The sequence below is a fragment of the Heloderma suspectum genome, chromosome 3 (assembly GCF_057233095.1).
Source record: "Heloderma suspectum isolate Gila_16-S chromosome 3, 16-S_ref, whole genome shotgun sequence".
In the NCBI taxonomy this organism is placed as follows: Eukaryota; Metazoa; Chordata; class Lepidosauria; order Squamata; family Helodermatidae; genus Heloderma; species Heloderma suspectum.
In genome coordinates this window covers 266,700,687-266,726,520 of record NC_139460.1, presented here as the reverse complement: position 1 = coordinate 266,726,520, position 25,834 = coordinate 266,700,687, and the positions used below count along the sequence as shown (strand labels likewise).

General features: G+C 43.2%; 3 protein-coding genes across 6 annotated transcripts in view; 1 reads left to right on the top strand and 2 right to left on the bottom strand.

Annotated features, from left to right (window-relative positions):
- Nucleotides 1-2,927, bottom strand: part of NME9 (NME/NM23 family member 9) — a 28,168-nt gene extending 25,241 nt beyond the window's left edge. The window contains exons 1-2 of the mRNA XM_084846857.1: nt 2,812-2,927; nt 59-98 (exon numbers count right to left, since the gene is read on the bottom strand). Of these exons, the coding sequence (XP_084702983.1) occupies nt 59-91 (33 nt within the window). The 5' untranslated portion in view covers nt 92-98; nt 2,812-2,927. The remainder of the gene's footprint in view (nt 1-58; nt 99-2,811) is intronic.
- Nucleotides 2,928-2,946: 19 nt separating this feature from the next.
- PCCB (propionyl-CoA carboxylase subunit beta) overlaps nt 2,947-25,834 on the top strand; it is a 47,890-nt gene continuing 25,002 nt past the window's right edge. For 2 of the 4 annotated variants that reach the window (XM_084846854.1, XM_084846853.1), the window contains exons 1-4: nt 18,471-18,664; nt 21,597-21,716; nt 22,402-22,470; nt 25,282-25,338. In XM_084846854.1, the coding sequence (XP_084702980.1) occupies nt 18,485-18,664; nt 21,597-21,716; nt 22,402-22,470; nt 25,282-25,338 (426 nt within the window). In that variant the 5' untranslated portion in view covers nt 18,471-18,484. Of the gene's footprint in view, nt 3,617-18,470; nt 18,665-21,596; nt 21,717-22,401; nt 22,471-25,281; nt 25,339-25,834 lie in introns of those variants that run through there. The other 2 variants (XM_084846855.1, XM_084846856.1) reach the window with 2 other exon arrangements.
- On the bottom strand, nt 9,224-10,462 carry SLC35G2 (solute carrier family 35 member G2). The gene has a single exon (XM_084842003.1). It carries the CDS (start codon nt 10,460-10,462, stop codon nt 9,224-9,226), a length of 1,239 nt encoding a protein of 412 aa, XP_084698129.1.

Genomic DNA, 25,834 nt, shown 5'->3' with positions numbered 1-25,834 from the left:
AAGCAGGAAATAACAAACTCAAGCAATTATATCTGGAGCATAAACCTCTCTTACTGACCTGCAAAGCTAACTCTTTCTTCCTGCTTGCCATGCTGCTGCTAAAAACAAAACGAAATACCAAAACATCACACACTACATAGAATTACCACCAAATCTAGAGCATAATTATGTGTTATAATGTTTTTAATTGGTTTTAATGTTTTTATTCATGTTCTATTGTTTTAGCAATTATTATGTATTTTAATTGCATTTTAATGCATATCATGATGTATTTTAATGTTTTTAATTTTCTTGTAAGCCACTTAGAGATATTTTAAAATATGGACTGTGGTTTATAAATCTATTAAATAAAAAGCAAACAAATAAATAAATAATGCACTCTATTAATAAATATAATTAGAGAGCAATCCTATGGCCCCTTGAAGTGTCTGGAGGGGCCAAAGGATACTTTGGACTCCTGGATCTGAGGTCGGTGGCAGTGCTCTGACCTTGGACCCAGGAGTCCAAATTCCCCTCCCCTTCCCCCTTGCAGCCAGCACAGACAGAACCATGCCAGCTCCCTCTTCAAGGTTGCAGAGGTGACCTTGGAGAGGGCAGAAAGGGGGCATTTCCATGGGCAGAGAGGGAAAGGGATTGGGGAAATGGAGATACAAGCTATCCCCAGCCTTCCCCAGCCCCCTTCTCTCCTCCCCAACGCCTCAGCTAGATGGGATAAAATGCCTATCTAGTTAAAATGCAGAGCGGGAGAGCACAGAGGTGAAGATCGCTGCTTCTCCCACTCTGCATTGGATGGCCATAAGCCTCTGAGTTTGGAGGCTTACAGCCATCCCCACGGGATTGCGTCCTTAGTGGTATAAAACACCAGCAGCAACTGCAGCTGGAATGCAATCCTATGTACGTTTACTAGGAAGTAAGTCCCATTTTGTCCAATCGGACTTATTCCCTACTAAATGTATTTAGGATTGCGGCCACAGTCACTTAAACACTGCAGCAGTCACTGTGATATCATGTCTGATAACTAGGTCTGCCACATTTCCAGCCCAGTTTTATGCATGATGACTGATAGGTGAGTCTCACTGAATACAATGGAGTGTGCATGCGATTATGGACTTAATCAATGAACCAGTCAGGCCAATGAATTAAAACCCCTTTGATTGACAAGAAACAGGGCTGGCAGACTTTAGGCTTGCTAGACTGCCTACTCTCTTTTTTTTTTTACTAGAACCCTGAGGTCCACTGGGTGGAAAATAGTGGCAGGGGAGAGGAGGAGGTGAAGGACATACACTTAGAATTAGGGAACAGGGTGCAGTCCTCTGAACATATGGTTAGCCCAGGGAATTCTTTTATTTTTTTAGTACCAGAATTGAGCTTGTAGCCCTTCCATGCACAAGTCTACTTCTGATTTCCCTCTTAATTTTCCATTTCTGCAGCCGAATTCAGTTGCTGCTATTGTTAAAGAATAGGGGGACCATTGCCAGATCTACTGCAAATTGCCCAGAAAATGGTTTCCATGATTAAGTAGCAGATAAAATAAAATAATATATATGTATATTATCTTCAATAGAAGTTATAATAAAATCTATAGCTGGAAGTAACCACCACAGAAAAGGCGTTTATTCCCTGCCACTTCTAAGATAATGTCTACTCTGATGTATGCATACAATATCTTAAAAAACAAAGGGAGTGCACCTTTTTCCTATTTAATTTATTGTTTAAAGCTCATGCAATTAATCAACTAAGATTAACTGAGTGACAGGCCTACTAATGATGAAAAGTTTCTGACTGTTGGAATAAGCCCTGTTAAATAATACTATTTCAGTTCTAGATCAAAAGACATTTCTAAGAGTAGTGATATGTATGTTTATTCCTTTGGTTTCTTGTACCTTTGAAAAGGGTGTGATGGACAGAAAGAGGACTTCTGCCTAGAGGGCAATGGCAGCAGGCCATTCTTTTGAGAGCTCTATCCCTGCTGCCGCTCTGTGGAATGGGTGGTGGGGAGAAGCATAGGCAGAAAATGGGGCAAGAGGGATGAGAAGACAGGTGAGAAGATGTACAGAGGGAAGACATGAATGTGTTGAAAGGAAGGGCAGGCTAAGCATGAAGGGATGGCAGAGGAGGCCAAAAGGTGGAGGGGATGTAAAGTTGGATCTGACACCACATCAGAAAATCCAACTTCTGGGAGGAGAGAGAGGGAAAGGGGGAAGTGGGTAAGAACTGCCCTGTATAAATAATACTATTTGGGTTCTAGATCAGAGAAGCAGAGTGAAAGGCATTTCCTGCAAATGTTTATTGTTGTTATGTGTGTGTGTGTGTGTGCGCGCGCGCGTGCGTGCACATACACTCTCTCTCTCAAGTATAATACAAAGACTACACATGGTTGGAAGCACCGTTTGCCCAATTGTGCATAAAGACTCCCAATCCCAGCTGCATGTGGCTGCCTCTGGCTAATTGGTAGCCCGGAAAAGTGCTCTTTCCATCCTCAGAGGTATGCTTCTTTATGATTACGTCAGAGGTGCCAGAATGCCAGACAGCTTCGGCTCTTGGGCGGTATAGAAACGGAATTAATGAATGAATGAATGAATGAATGAATAAATAAATGCCACTGAAAAAAGTACAGAGGCAAAAGAAAAGATAAAAGGGCCTATCTATCTATCTATCTATCGTATGGCACATTTACATCGCATTACAAAAAGGACTGAGAAAAGAAGGAACGTGAACTTGAGAAGTAATGCAGGCTACCGTTGTCTGTTCTGAAAAACGCGAAGGGGCTATTTCGCCCCGGGGAGCTGCAAGGGCTCCTGCAGAACGTACCTGCTCTCGAGTTCGACTGCGGCTCCCACGCAGCGCGGCAGCGGAGTCGCTCGTGGCCATAGCAACGCGGCCGGCCAACGGCTGATAGCTCCGTCCGGGCTGTCGCATATCCGCCTTCCTGAGCGATTGCTCTTCGGGCCCTTCCTGTGCAGCCAGATGGCTCGGCCCCCTCTTGTCCCTCAAACTGCCTAGCCCGGGCTGGGAATTACACGGGGCGAAGAACGGAAGAGGAAGAATGGATTTGACAGCTGAACAGCTACATCATAGGGAAGCGAGGCCTGACGAATAAATGCCTACCCTTCAAAAAATGGCGAAGCTAATGGGGAGCTTTGATAAATGCTTCCAAATTTCCCCACATATTTACTTTTAAAAAGTGAAATCTCTTGTCTTCCCATCAGTGTGTATATACATGAAAGCGACGATGCCATAGGAGCGGGGAAGGTCTTTTTAGTGCATTAACTGCTGCTGCTGCTCCTCCTCCTTAGAGCATTAATCTTCAAGGAGTATAATTCTAACTTCTCTGACATTCAAGTGCTTGTTTGATTTTGGAAACGAATTGAAATGCCTGGAGCTTTGAAAAAGGAATTGGGAGAGGAAAACATATATTCTTTGATCTAGGATGAAACTGTTTTTGTTCTTCCCGGGTGGATCAGTGATTACCGTCCCCAGAAAAAAATCCAGAATTTTAGCATAGCCGTGATTTGGTAGTAGCATATCCAGCCTGCTACCCTGCGCTACCCATTGGAGTAATCCAGGGCCTACCAGAAGCAGATCAGCAATGAGCAGAACTCTCCACTTGCTTAAGGTACTTTCTTCTCTTCTGCATTAATGCTGTCAAATTTCCAGGTCTATGGATCTTCTCCCACTTTGTGTAGGTTCCAAATATCACTCTAAGCAACAAAGCACATGCACACACATGGAAAATCCACAGGTGTGATGTAGCAGTGCGCACTATTGTATGAATAAAGACCATTTCCATTGCACAGTTCTAAATTTTCCTTAGGGTCACATTCCAACCAAAGAATCAAGTTTGTAGCTTAGGAGTGCTCTTGAATCTTGTCCTTCTAGATGCCCAGTTTGAGAGAACGTTCTATAAGCTTTGACAGATTTACCAACAACATACTCTCTGGAAAAACAATATACTCTCCTTAACACTGTCATGCATGCCCCTGTAATGCATTCTAGTGGGGCTGCCCTTGAAGACTGTCTAGAAACGACAACTAGTCCAAAATACAGTAGCCAAGGTAATATCTGGCATTAGCTGTAGAGACTTTGTAATACCTACTCTTTATGAGATCTGCTGGTTGCCGATTTATTTTCTGGCTTTATTCAAGATGTTGGTGCTTAAAGCCCTTCAGTCTGGGCCCTGCATCTTCTTCTGTATGTACCTGACTACTGTTAATGTGGATGAGAACTTCCCATTTTTGTTAGGCTAGTGGCCATTTGAAAATGAGCATTTTTGGTGGTGGCCTCAAAGCTTTGGAAGCAGCTTCCTGTACTGTGTTACAAATCCAGGGGCTTGCTCCTTTTAAGGAAGCTGTTGAAGCCTTTAGTTTTATTGGTCATTTTAATGCTGGTACTTGAATTAATTTTGTCTCTCTGCATGTAATTCTGTTTGTATTGTTAATTTTTTAAAATTGTACTCTCCCTTTGGAAATTTGCCAGGACTGAAAAGCAGGCTAAAGTAAGCCAAATAAATAAGTAATACTATCCACCTGCATAGCATATATTGGAAGAACTGTATATAGGTCCTTTGAACGGGTCTGTGATTGTATAATAAACTTTGATTGACTGACTAATTGACAGAGGTCCTACGCTTAATCAGACTTGACTGTGAGTCATGATTGGAGGACTCAGCCTGTACATATATGATGTCATCATTATTATTTGCTATGAAACTGAATAAACTCATATGATACAAACAAACTTTGTATCCAGCTTCATGTGGTACACAGCAAAGGATACGATGGAAATCATATTTCAAAGGAACATCCTTTATTCTAGAAGCCAGACACACACCATTTAATGGATGTTCCTTACCACCACAGCTGGCACTTCTTAAAGAAATAATATGCACCACATATTATTGATACAGGTAAGCACACCTGTATCAACGAGGACCTGAAGTTATCTTAGCTTCCACCCCTTTCATGGGTCACAGTGTACTTCTGTGAGGGAGCATGAAGCTGTTGTTTGTGCCTGATCTACTGCCTGCTGCTGCAAAAACATTTTGATGGCATGAGATAGGGACTTAAGAGTAGTGGGAATTACTGCAAACAGCAATTATCAGTATATGCATTACTTTTGAGAAGCAGAATAGCAAAAGTCTTCATGTTTGAATAATTCATAGCAGATACTTGCACTAGAGATGAAGTAAGATCATTATTATTATTAGAAGCACATACATGTTAAAATTCTTATTTATAAAATATTACATACTACAAACAAGTAGTATATATGGTTCCCATGAACCATATATACTACATTATAATTAATGTTCACCTGCTGAGTTTCTTTCCACAATTACATTCTCTCTGGTCTGGTTCAACCCACAGCAAGCTCTAAAGTTGTAACTTGAGGCTGTGAGGTTAAATGCCAGCCTGTTCACCACCACTGAGCTCTGGTCAAAGGAAGAACTGTAGGTAGACAAGCCAGATGAGATCTGTAGGAATCATTCATGCACCAGACAGCCAGGAGCAGGTAAAGTGGCAAATCCTATAAATTGACAAACCTCAGTAAAACTGTCTAGATTAGATCTGGTTCCTTGCTGTAAGAAGCTAAGGGGCTCGGGTTGGTTATTTCCTTCTACAGACTTCCTTCCTTTGAACCTTGCAAAAGCCTACTCCACACAGGTGGATTATCACTGTCTAATATAAAAACCTATGCCTGTTAGCCCCTTCATGGATCACTGCCTTGTTGTGGCGAAGGGGCTTGCGTAACTCAGTGAAGCCATAAGCTATGCTGTGCAGGGCCACCCAAGACGGACAGCTCATGGCAGAGAGTTCTGACAAAATGTGGTCCACTGGAGAAGGAAATGGCAACCCACTCCAGTATTCTTGCCAAGAAAACCCCATGGAACGTATGGCTAAAAAGATATGACGCCGGAAGATGAGCCCCTCAGGTCGGAAGGTGTCCAATATACTACTGGGGAAGAGCAGAGGGTATTTTCAAGTAGCGCCAGAAAGAGTGAAGCGGCTGGGCCAAAGCCGAAAGGACACTCAGCTGTGGATGTGTCTGGTGGTGAAAAGAAAGTCCGATGCTGTAAAGAACAATATTGTTTAGGAACCTGGAATGTCAGATCAATGAATCAAGGTAAGCTGGAGGTGGTCAAACATGAGATGGCAAGATTGAACATCGACATCTTGGGAATCAGCGAACTAAAATGGACAAGCATGGGCGAATTTAGTTCAGGTGACCATCATACCTACTACTGTGGGCAAGAATCCCTTAGACAAAATGGAGTAGCACTCATAGTCAACAAAAGGGTGGGAAAAGCAGTACTGGGGTACAATCTTAAAAATGATAGAATGATCTCAGTACGAATCCAAGGCAAACCATTCAACATCACAGTAATTCAAGTCTATGCCCCAACCACTGATGCCGAAGAAGCTGAGGTTGATCGGTTCTATGAAGACCTACAACACCTTCTAGAACTAACACCAAAAAAAATATCCTCTTCATCATAGGGGATTGGAATGCTAAAGTAGGAAGTCAAGAAATCACCGGGATAACAGGCAAGCATGGCCTTGATGTACAAAATGAAGCAGGACAAAGGCTAATAGAGTTTTGCCAAGAGAACACGCTGATCATAGCAAACACTCTTTTCCAACAGCACAAGAGGCGACTCTACACATGCACATCATCAGATGGTCAATATCGAAATCAGACTGATTATGTCCTTTGCAGCCAAAGATGGAGAAGCTCTATACAGTCAGTAAAAACAAGACCTGGAGCTGACTGTGGTTCAGATCATAAGCTTCTTGTTGCAAAGTTTCGGCTTAAATTGAAGAACATAGGGAAAACCACTAAACCATTCAGGTATGACCTAAATCATATCCCTTATGAATATACAGTGGAGATGAGGAATAGATTTAAGGGATTAGACCTGATAGACAGAGCGCCTGAGGAACTATGGACGGAGGTCCGTAACATTGTTCAGGAGGCAGCAACTCAATCCATCCCAAAGAAAAAGAAATGGAAGAAAGCCAAGTGGCTGTCTGATGAGGCTTTACAAGTAGCTGAGGAAAGAAGGGAAGCAAAAAGCAAGGGAGAAAGGGGAAGATATATCCAACTGAATGCAGAGTTCCAGAGAATAGTAAGGAGAGACAAGAAGGCCTTCTTAAATGAACAATGCAAAGAAATCGAGGAAAACAACAGAATGGGGAAGACTAGAGATCTCCTCAAGAAAATTGGAGATCTCAAGGGAATGTTTTGTGCAAAGACGGGCATGATAAAGGACAAAGAAGGCAGGGACCTAAGAGAAGCAGATGAGATTAAGAAGAGGTGGCAAGAATACACAGAAGAACTATACAGGAAAGATCTGAATGTCCCTGATAGCTGTGATAGTGCGGTCACTGAACTTGAGCCGGACATCCTAGAGAGTGAAGTCAAGGGAGCCTTAGGAAGCATGACTAACAACAAAGCTAGCGGAGATGACAGTCTTCCAGCTGAGCTATTTAAAATCCTAAAAGATGATGCTGGCAAAGTGCTGCACTCAATATGCCAACAAATCTGGAACACTCAATAGTGGCCACAAGACTGGAAAAGGTCAGTTTACATTCCAATTCCAAAGAAGGGCAACGCCAAAGAGTGTTCAAACTACCGTACAATTGCGCTCATTTCACATGCCAGCAAGGTGATGCTCAAAATCCTACAAGCTAGGCTTCAGCAGTATGCGAACCGAGAACTACCGGAAGTACAAGCTGGGTTTCGTAGAGGCAGAGGAACTAGAGATCAAATCGCCAACTTTCGCTGGATCATGGAGAAAGCAATAGAATTCCAGAAAAACATCTATTTCTGCTTCATTGACTACGCTAAAGCCTTTGATTGTGTGGATCACAACAAACTGTGGCAAATTGTGAAAGAGATGGGGGTACCAGTCCACTTTACCTGTCTCCTGAGAAACCTGTACTAGGGTCAAGAAGCAACAGTAAGAACTGGACATGGAACAACCGATTGGTTCAAAATTGGGAAAGGAGTACAACAAGGCTGCATATTGTCGCCCTGCTTATTTAACTTATATGCAGAGTACATCATGAGAAATGCTGGGCTGGATGAATCACAGGTCGGAATTAAGATTGCCGGGAGAATTATCAACAACCTCAGATACGCAGATGATACCACCCTAATGGCAGAAAGCGAAGAGGATCTCAAGAGCCTCTTGTTGAGGGTGAAAGAGGAGAGTGCAAAAGCTGGTCTGAAACTCAACATTAAAAAAACGAAGATCATGGCATCTGGCCCCATCACTTCCTGGCATATGGAAGGGGAAGAAATGGAAGCAGTGACAGATTTTATTTTCTTGGGCTCCAAGATCACCACAGACGGTGACTGTAGCCATGAAATTAAAAGACGCTTGCTCCTTGGGAGGAAAGCTATGGCAAAGCTAGACAGCATAGTAAGAAGCAGAGACATCACCTTGCCGACAAAGGTCCGCATAATCAAAGCTATGGTTTTCCCAGTAGTAACATATGGCTGTGAGAGCTGGACTATAAGGAAGGCTGAGCACCGAAGAATTGATGCCTTCGAACTGTGGTGCTGGAGAAGACTCTTAGGAGTCCCCTGGACTGCAAGGAGGTCAAATCAGTCCATACTAAAGGAAATCAACCCTGAGCGCTCATTGGAAGGACAGATACTGAAGCTGACGCTCAAATATTTTGGCCACCTAATGCGAAAAGAAAACTCCCTGGAAAAGACCCTGATGCTGGGAAAGGTTGAAGGCAAAAGGAGAAGGGGACGGCAGAGGATGAGATGGCTAGATAGCATCACTGATGCAATGAATATGAACTTGAGCACACTCCGGGAGAGAACGCAGGACAGGAAGGCCTGGTGTGCTATGGTCCATGGGGTCACAAAGAGTCAGACACGACTGAACGACTGAACAACAACAATGCCTGTTAGACTCCAATGAGATATCTTCTAGGATAGAATTGTCTATATTGAATATTGGTACTTCCTCTATACTAGGTAAGAATAAAATCTAATTTTCACAGCTTTCACATTTCAAAACACTTCTCACACATAGGTTCTAGAACAGAGACTTCTGATGCAATTCCACTGAGCTATACTGGGGCAGATGTGACCCCTTATGTTCAAACAAGAAACAGTAGTATGCTGTCAACAACACTATACAAAAGTCAGACATAAATGCATATTAATTGTACATGGCAGTAAACAGGATACAACAATTTTGCATTCATTTAATGGAAGAATCCAGTATCTCCTGATACTCTTGCTTTCTCAAGTCCTTCCAAGACAATTTATAACATGCAAGGAAAAATACACTAATGATGATAACAGCTCCTCCAATCATATCATAAATGCTGGGGAAGACGTGTAACACAAGAAGCTGAAGGATCATGGCTATCACAATCTCCAGATGCTGCACCGTGCTGACTAAAGCTGGATGGAATTTGCTCAAGGCATAATAGACACCCAGAAAAGCCACTGTGGAACATATACAGATGCCAATGAGGTAGCTCCAGCTTTCTCCATTCAATGGAATTATTGGCTCTTGGAGAAGAAACATAGTGGAGGCTCCCCACACTGTTCCAGTCCAACCAAAGGTAAACAGTGCTGTCCACATGCTGACATTATCCTTAATAGACCTGTACACTATCATAGAGAGAGCTGTGGTTAAGCCTGCCATAACTGTCATGGTATAGCCAAAGGCCTCCTTCCAAATATTCAACAGAGAATTTTCTTCATCAACAATGTTGGGGATCATGACCAGGCAAACACCAAAGATGCTACTCACTACAGTAATGATATCAATGTAAGCCATTTGCTCATCTACTAGTAAAAATGCTAAAATGGCACTGAAGACAGTGGTAGTAGCTCTCCACATAGTAGTCCCATTGCTTGGGGGTACTATTGCAAACGAAGTGTAAGCACAGGTAATGGAAATAACATTACATACTCCATAGAAAAACAATCGCAGTCGGTGGCCTTTTGGTCCAAATGGATCCTCATGGTAGTAGCGCACGACTAAGACAGAAAACACTTGTAAAACAGAACGAATGAAGATCAGTTCTAGAGATGGCACTTTGGAACGATCAGAAGCAAGTCTAGTAATCAGGGCTACACAGCCATGGGCCAAAGCAGATCCAAAAAGCACAGCCCAAGTCTTTCTAGACTGAAAAATGCTTCCATCTACAAAACCTTGGCCTTGCCCATTCTTATCGTCTTCTGGCTTTTGTCCTGTTTGAGATGGGATGTCAATAGTCCCGAAGAAGGACCTTCCTTTTCGCTGCCCATCACTCAGCAGTCTTCTCTTTGGATTATCTTCTACAAAACTCTCATGATCTTCATTAGCTTCTTCATATTCCTCTTCTCCAGGCTGGGGGTAATGGGAAGTATATTTCACTGTCACTGTGTTGGGATGAATTTTCACTCGTTTTTTCACTGGATATTGTTTGGAAGGTGAAGTATCCATTTCCTCATACAATTAGGACTGATCATAAAGAAAAACAAAATATAATTAATTCAGCAGTGATGATTAGGTTGCAGGTCTGGACCATATTAAAATTACTGGAGTAATCCAAACTCTAATCCTAATGTTCTGTCAATGCCTTAGGTAAGCAGAGGTGGCTTTGAGAAGAAACCAAAGTCTTAATATAAATACCCATTAAAATCCTGTTGACCAGAGATTATTATGCTGTGCCATAATAACCAATGCATTTGCTATTGTCACACATTCTAAAATTTATGCTTGATGTTTACCTCTCCTGCAGCAACCACTGTTTTCTCCTATGCCCTAAATTATACTCTTGCAGTTCAAGAAATGGTTTATCCCAAAGGGCTCTTTTAATCTAATTAAAATATTAATAGATTCCACTTTGAGCCAGAATATAAATAACTTGTGTTGTCGACATGTTACAAATCAGTTAGGTCAATGAAGATGTTTCAACAGAGTTTGGCCTTGCATATTTGCATTGTGGGTGAGCACCAAATAGCATGCATGAACATTATGTTGCCACAGCATATTGTGTAATATGTAGGTATCTTACACATAAGAAGAGCCTTGCTGGATCAGAACAATGTCTATCCAGTCCAGCGTCTTGTGTCCCACAATGGCCAACCATATGCCTCTGGGAAACCAACGAGCAGCACATGGGGGTAAGAGCCCTCTCCCACTGTTGTTTCCCAACACCTGGCATTCAGAGGCAAGTTGCCCCTGATCCTGGCAGTAGCATATAACCATCATGACTAGTAGCCATTGATAAGGCAGGCCAATCTTTATATGCTGTACACCTGCCCCAATGATATTCATTTCCAAATCCATTGATACTTCTCAATAGCATATCAGATGTATGTGGCTCTGCTAACAGAGCTGCCTCTGTAGTGGCTAAGAACCTTTAAGATGCCACAAATAAGTCACCTTCAGTTCTATTCCCCCTCCTACTATTTCTGTGCTATGCAACAGCTGTAGTGATAGTAGCTTTTTTCGATGGTGCAGTGTTGACCTGTACTGCCAGACCAGTATGCTGTTCTGGATCTGATTGGAACGCTAGTGGAATGCTGCAGACTGTGATTTCGCAGGAGTGCATAAGTCAGTGAGCTCAATCCCAAACATTTTTTTTGCAGTCACAGCAGTTTATAAGCTCAGGCTTAAACTTGTAAGATGAACACAAGAACTAGTTTTCTTACAGTTTGGAAACGTTGTACCAATACTGTCAATTAAGACAGGTCAAAAGTCTATTTTAATATTGTTTTCTTATTATGGAAGTATGGATTAACTTCTTCACAATCCAATCCCTGACCTTTCCCCCACTTCCTTAACTGCAGTACATGTATAGCATAAGACACATGGCCTTATGATTTAAGTATAGGAAATAGTAAGTTAGCAGATGCTAAGACAGTGGGAATGATGAATAAAAGAATGTTAGCCTCTATTTCAATGTAAAATACAGGGAAGGAATGAGCTATCCTCAGGGCTAGTGAATGCCAATTTGAGAGATTTCAGTACTATGGATACTCAGCAAAATGTTGAGAAGAGAGGTGTCCTTGTGATATATATCACATAATTCCTGGTTATAATACCAGCTAATTACTGCAATTTTGTAAATCTGGAGCACTCAAAAGTTGCTGTGATAATTCCCTGAGAAACCCATTCATGATTTTACGTGATGATAGATTTAAAGTCACATGCCTGCAAAAATGTGATGCATGTTAATGGAAACAGAAAGGTTTTGTGCCTTAAATAGACAGCTGAGATGTAATTTTAATTTTTTTTATCATGCAAGAAGAAAGAGGAGTAAAACAACCAAGGAGGAAAAAGAATGATTTACCTTTTGTTCAGGAGATGTTGAATAAATGATCACTCAGAAATACGCCAAGGCCAAGATGTTAAACAGAAGAAATCTGCTCTCCAGTGTTCAGCAGCGTGTCCATTTCTGTCTTTTAAATTCAGCGAGAGCAGGCAGAATTGGTGATCACTACTTGTGAATCCAAAGGTATTGAGAAGCCAGAAACACAGAGTCAAATGTTGTCAGCTCAGCGTATGTGCAGAAGAAATAGCGTAGATTATCTTTTTGCTACCCTTTCTTCTGTCTGCACATAAGAGGCACTGGAAAGGAGAGGCTACAGCTCAAATCAAATGCAATGAACAGACTAGAAAAAGTGAGCATGCTCGGTAAAGCTCAAGGGCATCTGACAACACCGTCACCACTAACTGTGGAGTGGAATAAATATTGTTCTTACTAGTTATTCCGATAGTGAAGCCTGTGTTTTTAATTATATGTTAGCTGTTTAGCCAACAGGACTAAACAAGTTTCCTTCTTGATTAAAAAAAGAAAAACAAGTTCAGTAACAATATATAAAACATGTATGCTTTTCATGACATGCATGGCTTGAACATTAGTTTCCGCATCCTTAGCAGCAAAGCCAGATTTTTAATCAGCAGCATCTTATAAGGCAGATATATGGAGCACAGAGGAGAGTGAACCCCCATTATCATAGTAAGTACATTAGCCTTATCCACATTTTTAGGCAAGGATTTAAAAACTAATGTATATCTTCTTACAATATATATGTCTATTTCATAGACAGAGGGGAAAAATATTTAGAATAAGGGTTCTTAAGATAGTTACCGGTTTGCCTTGGTTAATGCCATGAATGAGATGACTCATTACATTTCAGTGTAATCCCACTGAAATAAATAGGACTGCACCAACCATAAAGTCTACAATATAGGAACAAATGTATTCACTGATTACTTTTGCCAGTATGAAGTCTTATGAGTTCGTTTATCTAATCCCCTGCATGATGCAGACCAGGAAGGTTTACCCAGTGATGGTCAAGTAGAAATCTAACACTCAAGGTTCATTATTTCTCAATAACTGAGAGGCGGGAAACTGTCTGTTTCCCACCTCCCAGCTGAGCAGAGCAGAGCAGAGCAAGCTGGTCCAGGGACTACAGAAGCAAGCAAGCTCCCAGAGAGCGAGTGACCAGAGCGAGCAAACAGGAGTTGGCCAGGGGAGTTGCAGTGGTAGAAGAGACAAAGGAGACAGAGGCTAAGAGGTAAGTGGGCTGCAGGAAGCCCAGGGGGCTGCCCTTTATCCTTCTGAGTGGCTGTGAGCTCACCAGGTGCTTCTGAGAGCTCCAGCTGAATTGGGTGTGTGTGGCCTGAGTACTCCCTGCAGCTGAGTGGGCAGGAAGCTTCAGTCTGTTTCCCGCCTCCCAGCTGAGCACAGCACAGCAGAGCAGAGCAAGCTGCTCCAGCTGGTCCAGGGACTACAGAAGCAAGCAAGCACCCAGAGAGCGAGCGAACAGGGGGAGCAAACAGGAGTTGGCCAGGGGAGTTCAGCAGGGGAAGTCAAGGGGGAGGCCCCTAATATATTTTTTTCTTTTTTAACAAACTTTTTTCCCATTTATTTGTCTTGTAACACACACTTCCACACCAGTGGGACTCTGCTTTTAACCTCTAGTGAGTAGAGGAGCAAGCACAGGCTAGTCTAGAACAATCACCAAGCTAGACACAAAAAGGGAAAAGGGGCTATGGAAGGACAAGACTCTCCAGTGGTGGTGACCTGCAAGGTGTGTGCCATGTTTGTTTTCTTGCCTGAGAACAACATGGCCTACACCTGCAACAAGTGCAAGCTGATCACGCTGCTGGAAGAAAAAGTAAGTGGACTGGAGCGGCAACTGTCGACCCTCCGGGGAATAAGAGAACATGAAGAGTTCTTGGACAGAATGGGGGAAGTACAGCAGCAAAGGGAAGACCAGAAGCTTGAAGAGCAACAGCAAGATGAGGCAGAAGTGGGAAATGCTGAAGAGAAGAGTAATGGAGTAGAGGATACTCCTTGGAAAAGGGTGACAGTTAGGAGAAGAACTAGATGCCACTCTGCACCAGTGGAAGCAGTGGAGCTGTGGAACCAATTCCAGGTACTTGAGGATGAGACTGGAGGACAGCCTGAAGAGGAAGAATCACAGGGGAACCTACATGAGAGTGAGCAAGAGGCTGAAGGTCAGTCAAACAGAGGCGATGAAACCCAGGCCTACAACAAGAAGAGAAGAGTGGTGGTAGTGGGAGACTCCTTGCTGCGTGGGATCGAGACCCAAGTATGTTGTGAAAACCCATGGACTTGCCAGATATGTTGTCTCCCGGGAGGATGGATTAGAGACATGACTGAAAGGTTGCCTGCACTCATAAAGCCCACTGACAGGTATCCCTTTCTTCTCATCCATGTGGGAACAAATGATACCGCCAAGCGGAGCTACGAAGAAATCACGTCAGACTTTGAAGCTTTGGGAAGGAAACTCAAGAACTTTGGGGCCCAGATAGTATTCTCATCCATCCTTCCAGTAGTTAGAAGAGGGGTAGAAAGGGAACGAAAAATACTCCGGGTGAATGACTGGCTATGAAGGTGGTGCTGACGAGAGAGATTTGGATTCTGGGACCACGGGCTATACTTCCTGGAAGATGGGCTGTTGGCAAGGGACGGGTTGCCAACCTCACAAAGGATGGGAAGAATGTGTTTGGCCACAGCATGAAGAACTTCAGCAGGAGGGCTTTAAACTGAATCCTACGGGGAAGGGAGATGTAATGTTGGGGGTAACAATGGACATAGGCCCATGCACTGCAATGGAGAGAACAGCTCTAATAGTGCCCAATAATAGTCTTCACACATGTAGGAAGAAAGCCAGACTACATGGCTTTCTTCCTACATGGTCTTCGCACATGGTCTTCGATGTCTGTATATTAATGCCCAGAGCATGGGAAACAAACAGAACGAACTTGAACTCTTAATACAGGAGGGAAATTATGACTTGATAGGTATAACTGAGACTTGGTGGGGTGACTCTCATGACTGGAATACAGCAGCTGAAGGATATAACTTGTTCAAAAAGAACAGGATGAACAGTAAAGGAGGTGGGGTTGATATGTATGTGAAAAATACATCTCTGCACAGAAATCTGCACACAAAAATACATCTCTGCTACAGGACGATGAAATCTCTGCACACAAAAATACATCTCTGCTACAGGACGATGAGCTTGGTAGCCCCATCGAGAGCATCTGGATCAAAATAAATGGAGCAAAGAATAAAAGGAACCTGGTGGTCGGAGTCTACTACCGACCACCCAATCAAAGAGAAGACGAGGATGAAACTTTTGAAAAGCAAATAGCCAATGTTTTAAGGAAGCATGATGTAGTAGTAATGGGGGACTTCAATTTCCCCGATATTCGTTGGGAGACAAATTCTGCAAAACATGGCCCCTCTAGGAAATTCCTGACTTGTGTGGCGGATAACTTCCTCCTATAGAAAGTAGAGGAAGGAACTAGAGGATCGGCTATCCTTGACTTGATCCTAACCAACAGAGATGACTTAGTGGATAAAGTAGCAGTTACAGGAACTCTGGGGGAAAGTGACCATGTTGTACTTGAGTTCTTGGTTCTAAGGGAAGCAAAAGCTGAGTGTAGTCAAACACGTACTCTGGATTTTAGGAAAGCTGATTTTAATAAACTCAGAACAATGATCAGTAAGGTCCCATGGCAAGCGACTCTAACGAGAAAAGGAGTCCAAGATGGGTGGGAGCTTTTAAAAAAGGAAATTCTCAAGGCACAATTACAAACAATTCCAACAAGAAGAAAAGGTGGAAGACAACAGAAGAAGCCAATGTGGCTTCACAAAAAGCTTAGAGATGACCTGAAAACAAAAAAGGACACATATAGGAAGTGGAAAGAAGGCCAAGTAACAAAGGAAGAGTACAGGCAGGTAGCACAGAATTGCAGGGATGGCGTCAGGAAGGCCAGGATCTCGTCTCGATCATCCCAGAGCGCAGGACACGGAATAATGGGCTCAAGTTACAGGAAGCCAGATTCCAGCTGAACATCAGGAAAAACTTCCTGTTAGAGCAATACGACAATGGAACCAATTACCTAGGGAGGTGGTGGGCTCTCCCACACTGGAGGCATTTAAGATGAGGCTGGACAGCCATCTGTCAGAGATGCTCTGTCTTGGATTCCTGCATTGAGCAGGGGGTTGGACTCGATGGCCTGTAGGCCCCTTCCTACCATTAGAACCCTACTATTCTATGATTCTATGAACTAGAACATAAGAAGAGCCCTGCTTGATCAGACCAAGGGTCCATCTAGTCCAGCATTCTGTTTGCACAGTGGCCAACCAGCTGTTGATGGGAAACCCACAAGCAGGACATGAATGCAACAGCACCCTCCTGCCCACGTTCCTCAGCAACTGGTGTAAATAGGCTTACTGCCTCTGATACTGGAGGTCACACAGAGACATCAGGATTAGTAGCCATTCAGCAACTGAAACAGATCTGGCTCTCTTTGTTATCTACAAACTATTATCTTCCTTTCTTATTTTATTAATTAATTAATTACGTTTATATCCCCCTTTTTTCCTCCCTAAGGAACCTAAGGTAGCATACATAATCCTCCTCCTCTCCATTTTATTCTCACAACAACAACCCTGTGAGGTAGGTTGGGCTGAGAGTCTGTGACTGGCCTAAAGTCACCCAGTGAGCTTTCATGGCTGAGTGGGGACTAGAACCCAGATCTCCCAGTCCTACACTCTAGCCACTACACCACACTGGCTCACCACACTTTCTTTCTATCTTCTGTCATTCATTCAGTTTCTGTCGGACCCGATAGCCAATGCTCTCTGGGCAGTTCACAAGATGATAAAACACAATATAAAACCTTTAACATACAAAATGTAAAACTCTTTCCCCCTTCTTTCTTATAGTATACAGTGATTTGACATCAAAGTCCCTTCATATGTGTTTTTGCTTCATATGCTGTTTTTGAAGGAACCCCACACTGGATTAATATCTAATCTTCCAAAATTACAGCAATCTGAGAATATATTCTCTGCACTTTGGAAAAATTGACATTTTGTCCTGCTGATCAGCAGAAGCTTCCAAGGCAGCTAACAATAAAAACAATTAACATTAATTTAAACTCTTATCTTCTGGACTTGGGAACCACTCACTCACAGGCCTTCTGTCTTGCCAAGATTCAGCTTTTGTTTATTGGCCCTCATCCAGCCCATCACTGAGTCTAGGCACTGATCCAGGACTTGCATAGCTTCACCTGATTCAGATGTCACAGGGAGATAGAGCTGTGTGTCATCAGCATACTGATGGCACTTTGCTCCAAATCCCCTAATGCCCACTCCCAGCGGCTTCATATAGATAAGATGGACAAGATGGTACCCAGCGGAACCGCATAGCTCAATTGGCAAGAGGCCGAGGAATAGACGCCCAATGTTACTTACTGAAATTGACCCTGCAGGTATGACCAGAACCACTGTAACACAGTGCCTCCAATGCCTAACTCACAGAGCTGATCCAGGAGGATACCATGGTTGATGGGATCAAAAAACTAATGCGAGATAGAGCAGAATTAATAGGGTTGCACTCCCCGTGTCCCTCTCTCTAAAGGAGAGGGCCTGTCGCTTGTAGCAGAGAGCCTCCTGTATCTCTCCGCACACGCGGAGGACAACGGAGACGCCGAGAAGCTCGTCCCTGCTCCCGCTCCTCGCGAGTAGACCTTGCACTCTTTCCAAATGCCTGCATGGGTGGACAGGTCTGGTCTGCGCACAAGGCCCAGTACGGCTGCAATCCTTTACGCTTGGGAGTAAGTCCCATTAAATTCAATGGAACTTAGTTTTAAGTAGATACGCATAGGGCTGCGTTGAAGAAAAAAACACACGCACCACCGTATTAAAATCCCAGAGGGGAACTGTATTATTTTATGTTAAGAAGGCTGGACAGGCGCTGAGGGTCCGATTCTGGAGGCGGTGAAGAACACTGCCCGCGGCAGAGCTCGCTCCGGCGACGCCTCCTCGGCGGCCAGCCCCAGCGTGAGACCCGGCGCCCGGGCTGAGCGAGCCCTGGTCCTGCCCCTGCGAGGGCGACTGGGCGGAGAGAAGAAGGCCGCCGCGGGGCTGGCGAACCCGCGCGCATGCGTCTGCACCGCGCAGCCAGCATGGCTACCCTACGGCTTGCTCTTTCGCGGCTCTCGAGGGCTCCGCCGAGGCTTTTCCGCCCGTTCAGCGAGAGCAGCGCCCGGCCCCGCGCGCCTACGGTCCCCGAGCGCATCGAAGGGAAGCGTCGGGCGGCGCTGCTCGGGGGTGGCCAGGCCCGCATAGACGCGCAGCACCGGCGGGTGGGTGAGCGAGCGGGCGGGCGGGCGGGCGAGGGAGCGAGCCTCTTTCCGCCAAAGCGGGCGAGGGAACCCCGTTGCATGGCAGCTGGCTGCTCCCGAGCAGTCCACCGTGCAGGTCCCACATTCCTACCCGGAGTGCTACTTAGTGGTCCGTTTAACTTAATAGCACCTCGTAATAGGTCTGTATTTGAAATGTTTGCAGTACAACGCTGGGCATGTCTACTCGAGAGAAACTCTTGCTAGCAGCCACGTACTTCTAAAAAAAAATTGGCCATCAGTATTCCGGGATTGTGAGCTTAGCCCTGATTTAGTGTCTGCTTCAACCTTCCCCAACGTGGTGCCTCCCGGGTGTGCTGGATTGCAACTCCCATCTTTCCCAGCCAGCAGCCCAACACATCTGAAAGGCACCAGGCTGGGTAAGGCTGGTCTGTTTAATTAAGCCCACAGGGGTGAGGTCAGGAGGCAGACTGAGATCAAGTTCATGTGCTGCATCGCTGCGACTGGAAACCAGTTCTGATATGCAACGTCAGGAAGGGGTCCTGAGAAGTCGCCGTTAATGCCCTTTCTCACATATTTTTAAAATGACATTGGTGCATTCCTGAAGCTTCATTCAGACCTCCAGATTTTCTTACTCGTTTTCAGAAAGGTAAAGCAGCAATAAAATGGCCACAGACACCTAGCATGTGACGTGAGAGTGCAAGGTCAAATCTGAATCAGAAGCATATTCTTCTCAAAGCTCCATTCCCATATAATACAGCAATGTCTGCATCCATTTAATGGGGCTTTTTTCTCATACACATGATTTTAACCTGGAATTGGCAAGATGTAATGCTGGAAGTACAAAGAAAATAAAGTATTTCTTTATACAACACATAATGAAATTATGGAATTCAGTGCCGCAATGAATTCGATGGCTTACAAAACTTTTATGCATTAATTGAGGATATGTATGTCAATGGTTATTTAGCCATGATTGCTAAATGGGATCTTGTTCAGAGGCCATATTCTTTTGATTGGCAGATGCTGGGGACAGACAATTGCATGGCTATCACCATTATGCTCTGCTGCTGGCTGTCGAGAGGCATCCAGCTGGCCACTATTTGAGATGGAAGGCCATGTTTGGATGTAAAGCTAAATCACGGTTTAGCGTTAGGTGCTTTTTCATCCCCTTGCTTGCTGCAGCCCAGTGCTTCTGGTCATAGGCAGCAGCAGACCAAGTGCCTCCAGGTTTGAGAGTTTGGACACAATGGCGAACTACAGTTCGTTACTAACAGCAATGAAAATCTGATTGCAGAGTGCAAGAGGAGAAGCACATTCAAGTCTTGTGGCTGTTAATGCACATGGCCCTAACAACCGCAAGCCTTAGGGCACAATCCTATGCATGTTTAGACAGAAAAAAACTCCCCATGGCTGGCTGGGGAATGCTGAGAGTTGTAGACCTTTTTTCTGCCTAAACATGCATAGGATTACACCCTAACCCATGGTTGGACCTTGATGTGATCTGACAAGGCAGTTTTTATATTAACTCTGCTGAGGAACAGAGCATAGTTTATCCGACTGTATCCTGTGGCTGCACCTAAAATGCTAAAGATAATTAGAATCGGCCCATGTTAAAAGCACCCTTTGTAGTAAATACAAAGCTGTTGTGGACAGACAATAATGGCCTGAGATCTCATGGAACTTGCAATAGCAGTGGGAATTAATCTACCTTCCCTGAGTCTCAGACATGTGCTCTTGTACTATTTTATTTTCCTACCAAAAATACATCAGAACTAGTACTAACTAAAAGTGAAAACGTGGCTGATCACAGAATCATACTGTTGGAAGGGGCCTACAAGACCATCAAGTCCAACCCCCTGCTCAGTGCAGAAAGCCTGATTCCCAGGCGGTCTGCCATCCAAGTATTAACCAGGGCTGACCCTGCTTAGCTTCTGAGATCAGACGAGATCCGGTGCATCCAGCCCTTTATTTGTTCTGGTGGTGGTGGTAACAAATCAGAGCCAGTGAGGCATAGTGGCTAAAGTGTTGGACCAGCAAGACCTGGGTTCAAATCCTGACTCAGCCATGAAGCTCACTAAGTAGCCTGAAGGTTCAGTCATTTTTTTCTCAATGTAACCTACCTCACAAGCCTGTTGTGAGGATAAAATGGGAAACCCCCAAAGATGTTTTATGACAATACTTAACCCTGAAAAGCACAGTACATTTTCTCTAATGAAAGGTAATCACAGGCATATAATTTTTGTTAGGTCATTGCTTCTTTTGCTACACCTTTTGCTTGTTATTTACACAGTGCTTACAACTCTCTTTGAATACTTGCTTATAGTACATTTTCAGTGCTTGAATCAATGGAAAGAATGTTTTATTTCACTTGCTCTAGCTATCATATCATATTTATAAGTTCTGCTATAACTATGAATAGAATAGCTGCAGTCAGAATGTTACATTGTGAATATAATTTCTGACCTATCAGTGAAGATTCTTTCTTCTTTCTCAGACCAGTGCCAATGCAGCTAGAAATGTATTCATATTGCTGTGGAGATAGTGGGTTTTTTTTTCTTCTTGCTGGCCCTTCCTCTACTAAGCTTCATTATGGGTCACTTACTTTCTTCCTCCATGTATATTATATAGCTCTCCATTGCTTGTTTAAAAAGGGAGAATGTACCAGAAGAAATCAAATCTCTGGCTGCATGATCATTACATAAGAGAACTTCTTTTTTTTACACAAAGGTAGGGCAAGCTAGTGAAAGTATTAAGGAATTAGTTACGCTATTGAGTTTGAGGGAGGTGCTTTGTGGAGAGCAAATTGATTGGTGTGTGAATAAAATATTAAATTGGTAGTTGTCCCTTTGTGTATTTCTAATGATGCTTAGCTCTGGCATACTATAATGATCTCAAAACCATACCTTGTCAATAACTATTTCCTGCTCTTCAGGGAAAGCTGACAGCTAGGGAGCGTATTCTTCTCTTATTGGATCCTGACAGTTTTGTGGAATATGACATGTTTGTGGAACACAGATGTGCAGATTTTGGAATGGAGGCTGAGAAAAACAAGGTACCTGCTTGATCTTTATTTTGCTTACAATCCTGGACTAGTTGTCATTGGGAAATATCTGGCTGATCTCACTGCCTGAGTCTAGGGTGGCTGCTGGACTGCTCTTACAGAGTGGGCCATTCTCATCTCTTCTACACTTGGATCTACCTCCACTTACTCATGCCAAATTATTCTGTACGAAGTACTCAAAGTTAAAGGACACTTTTTGGAAGTATGTATTTCCCCCATGCCACAGATCAGGGGTGCTGCATGCATCCCCACAGTCCCCAGTATGGCTCCTCCACAATTAAAAACACACACACAGTTTTTTTGCAAACAAAATGGTGTCTGGAGCATCTATGGAGCACCAAAAGGGCCAAAATTACCATCTTTGCAAGCTAATTGTGAGCCACTGGTGCTCAGTTTTTTGTTTCCGTGGTGGGCGAAAATGGCCCCTCATCTCCCAAAGCTGCCCACCCCTGCCATAGATGATCTCTTATTTTTTGTGACTAGATAATCTGCAAGGTACATGATAATACAATTGTTGTATCCAGGCTAAATATACTTGAAAGATGTATTTTGCCCTAGAGAACCAGTCTGAGTTTCAAGGTGAGCAAATACTTGCTTTGGTCGTTTATAAGAATTTGATTTCATTATTCAGGCATGTTGGTGTTCTGAATTGTACATTCTTTGTTCTCTTTTGCAGTACCCTGGAGATAGTGTGGTAACTGGCCAGGGTAGAATTAATGGGAGACTGGCTTATGTCTTCAGTCAGGTATTACTTTTTGTCTTTAAAACTGTGAATATTTCTTTTGATGCCTCACGAACACTTTCATCTCTTTAAATTTGTTTTTAGTTTACAGTGCATTTATTATAGGGCCTCTGTACTGGTCCTACATTAAGGGTTAGTTGGCTGAATTGCATTTGGCCATTATAATCCGAAATAGGGGACAGTAGCTTCTAAGGCTTATATTGAGGAAGTGGCTCAACAGACTGATCTGAAACTTGGTAGTGTAGGAGAGGGGTTTGCAGATGGTCTGTGCTGATTTTGAGGTAGAAAGGACAAGAAATGGCTTATAGGGGTTTAAAATTTGACAAGTGCCCACCAGGTGTTGTTTTTTCCCCTATAGACTTGCATGGAGTTCATTTTGTAATAACATTTCTCCATTCATACAGTGTCTTGTGGAAAAACTGTTTGCTACTGTTTGGTAAGCGAGAAGGTACAGTATATGCTTTGCCCCAGAAGACGTATACGGTATTTGTAGGTTTTGAAAAAAGAGTGACTTTTCTCCCCATTCTAGCTTATGGAGTTTGACTGAGTCACATTCACCGGATGCGAGGGGGAATAGAATGGAGAGTGAGCACAGCTCTCTGGTGCAATGGCAGCATCTCAACCTTTTTTGACCCTAATGAAGCCACTGTTGGGAGATTCTGAAGGGACTGGAAAATAGGAGGAAAAGGCTGAGGAAAGGCAGCAGCAGCAGCATTCTGCTTTTCCCCCAGTTACCAGTCAGTAGATGCATGACAACCAATTGTTGGTAACTGAGGCCTACAATTACTTCTGAGACCTGGACTACACGGCTAGAGACAGGTTTTATTTTAAGAAATAACCTACTTTTAGGGTACCTATTATTGGGCTCCCTTCTCTCCATTTTATTTTATTGTTTAGAGACTTACTTTAAATAGTTTATTCACTTGAATGTGTGCTTTGCTTCTTCCTCTTTTCCCTTCCCTGTTAAATAAATCCTAGTTCTTGTTTTTATACCTAGGTAGCTCACTGGTTTTTCAGATATGAGTGAAAAATATTTCAGACTTGGGTAGACTGAAACTTTAGGGTGAGTTTGGCTAAGTGATGAGTGGTGAATATTGAGCTAGTCCTACGTGTAGATTGATTTTGGTGCTAAGAGTTTTGTGCTGACATCTGTGAGATCCTGCCTGTTTTTGGAGACTCTGTGAGCTGTTCTGCTGAAAGATTAATTCTGCAATCCTATGCATACTTTCTTGGGAGTAGAACTCAACAGGACTTACTTCTGAGTAACCGTGTTCAGAATTGCTCTGTAAGGCAAGTTATAGACAGTGGTGTGGAGCAGCTGTACTTCCAAGATAATACTGTAAAAATATAAGGGAAAATTTAGGATTGATGGTGTCTAAGCTACACAGGCAGGCATTATGGCTACATGTATAGACTGAATACAAGTTGGATTAACTACTTGATTCTTTAAAATAAAAGTTAAAATTGCTTCAGTTGCCTTGTCTCTACATCCAGCCTAAGGAACAGTTCTGTGTAACTCAAAAATATGCATATTGCATTGTGAATGCTTATTGGTTCTTGAGGATTATCTCCACCCGTATGACTCTGCCTGGCCCTTAAGATCATCCACTGAAACACTGCACCATATTTCCCCACTGTTTGAAATATGGTGGGGAGTCATGAGGGACAGGACATTTTCTGTATTGGTTCCAAAGCGGTTAAATGCCCTACTGAAGTCTGCTTGATCCTAGAGCTTTTTGCCTTTCAACAAACAGTGAAGGCCCACTTCTTTCAATTAGCGTTTTCTGGTGTTTTTTCTGCTTTTTAAATGGTTTGATTGCTGCTGTTCCTGATCTTGATATTTGCTGTTATTTTAACTTATAATTATATGGAGTTGGATCCAGATTTAATCACACTTAGAATAGACCCATTGAAATCCATGGGACAAGTTAGTCATGACTAACCTAGGTCCCATAGATTTCATGGGTTTATTCCAAGTATGACTAAATCTGGATCCAACTCTTGATTGTAATAATTGTGTTGCCTTAAATCATTTTATTATGTCGTTATCTGCTTTGGGTACCTTTGTGTAGAAAGGTGGGATAAACTTCTTGAAAAGAAATACATAAATAATAAAGCATATTATTTTACTAATATTAAATTCTGCTCTAGCACAGGCCAACACAGCTATCTGATTTTGAATTAATGTCTATATGAATTGAAGTGCTCTTCATACGTGTCATCAGAAATAGTTGTATTTGCTGTAACTGCAAATGAGGGGAAGAAGAAGAATGTTGCTGAACTCTTTACTGTTGTTTTTCTTAGTTTCTTTGGTTTGGGCATCTCCATTTCTGGCATCAAAAGTACTGCTCCTGCTCTCATGTCTTCCGGAGAACCCTAATCACCTGTAGGGCTGTTTTATATTATTGTAGGTTATGATCGATCTCCATGTAGAAGAGATTGGCACACATCTTCTACTCCCCCCTGTTTTTTTTGTGCTCGAGTAACTTGCATTTGGCAAAAGAGAGGGGTCAATGGGGATAGCGTGCACAGGCATGCATGTACACCTGTGTGTATACACACAGGTGTACATATCTCTGTGTGTGGCAGGTTGGGATTGGGGGACACAGTTGAACAAGGCTCTGTTGAACCCCATGCATGCATGGATGGCTCTGCCCGTACAGGAGTGAATCATTTTCCTAGCCTTAAGGGCAAAGTCTGTTTTTGGGCAGTCTAAATAATAAATGAGACGGAGAGCAAAAAGTCCGTTTCCCTCCAAGCTGAGGGACAGGAGGTGATTTTTTAATTCAGTCTTACAACATGTTACTTCTTTAGGACTTCACTGTGTTTGGAGGCAGTTTATCTGGAGCTCATGCTCAGAAGATCTGCAAGGTAAGCATTGTAGAAGATAATCATTACAAAACTGTCAGTGCAGGCAGCCTGCAGAATACTAGGACTGAGGGTTTGTCATATAGTTCAGAGGTACATCCTGGTTCTTGCTGCATGGAAATTCCTTCCATCTCATCCCCTACTCAGTACTTCTTAAGCTAGTCTTTCCCAAACTGGCATCCTCCAGAGGTTTTGAACGTCAAGTCCCATTAGCCCCAGCCAGCATAGCCAATGGCCGGGAATGCTGGGTGTTGTAATGCAGAACATCTGGAGGCTGCCAGGTTGGGGAAGGCTGCCTTAAGACTTAAGACACACTTCTTTTTTTAACAGTACAGATACATTTTCAAAAATGGTTCTCTCAATAATCTCAAATGAATTTTATCTTATTCAACTCATGGGAGCCCTTTCAGCTCTAATCATTGATAACCTTCTCATGTCGCTAGATATGTACTCTATTGCTTATCCAACCCCATGGCCACTGAATTCGCTCTCCCCAAAC

Coding starts and splice junctions, on each gene's coding strand:
- SLC35G2 (XM_084842003.1), bottom strand. CDS start 10,462: ATGGATACTTCACCTTCCAAACAATATCCAGTGAAAAAACGAGTGAAA.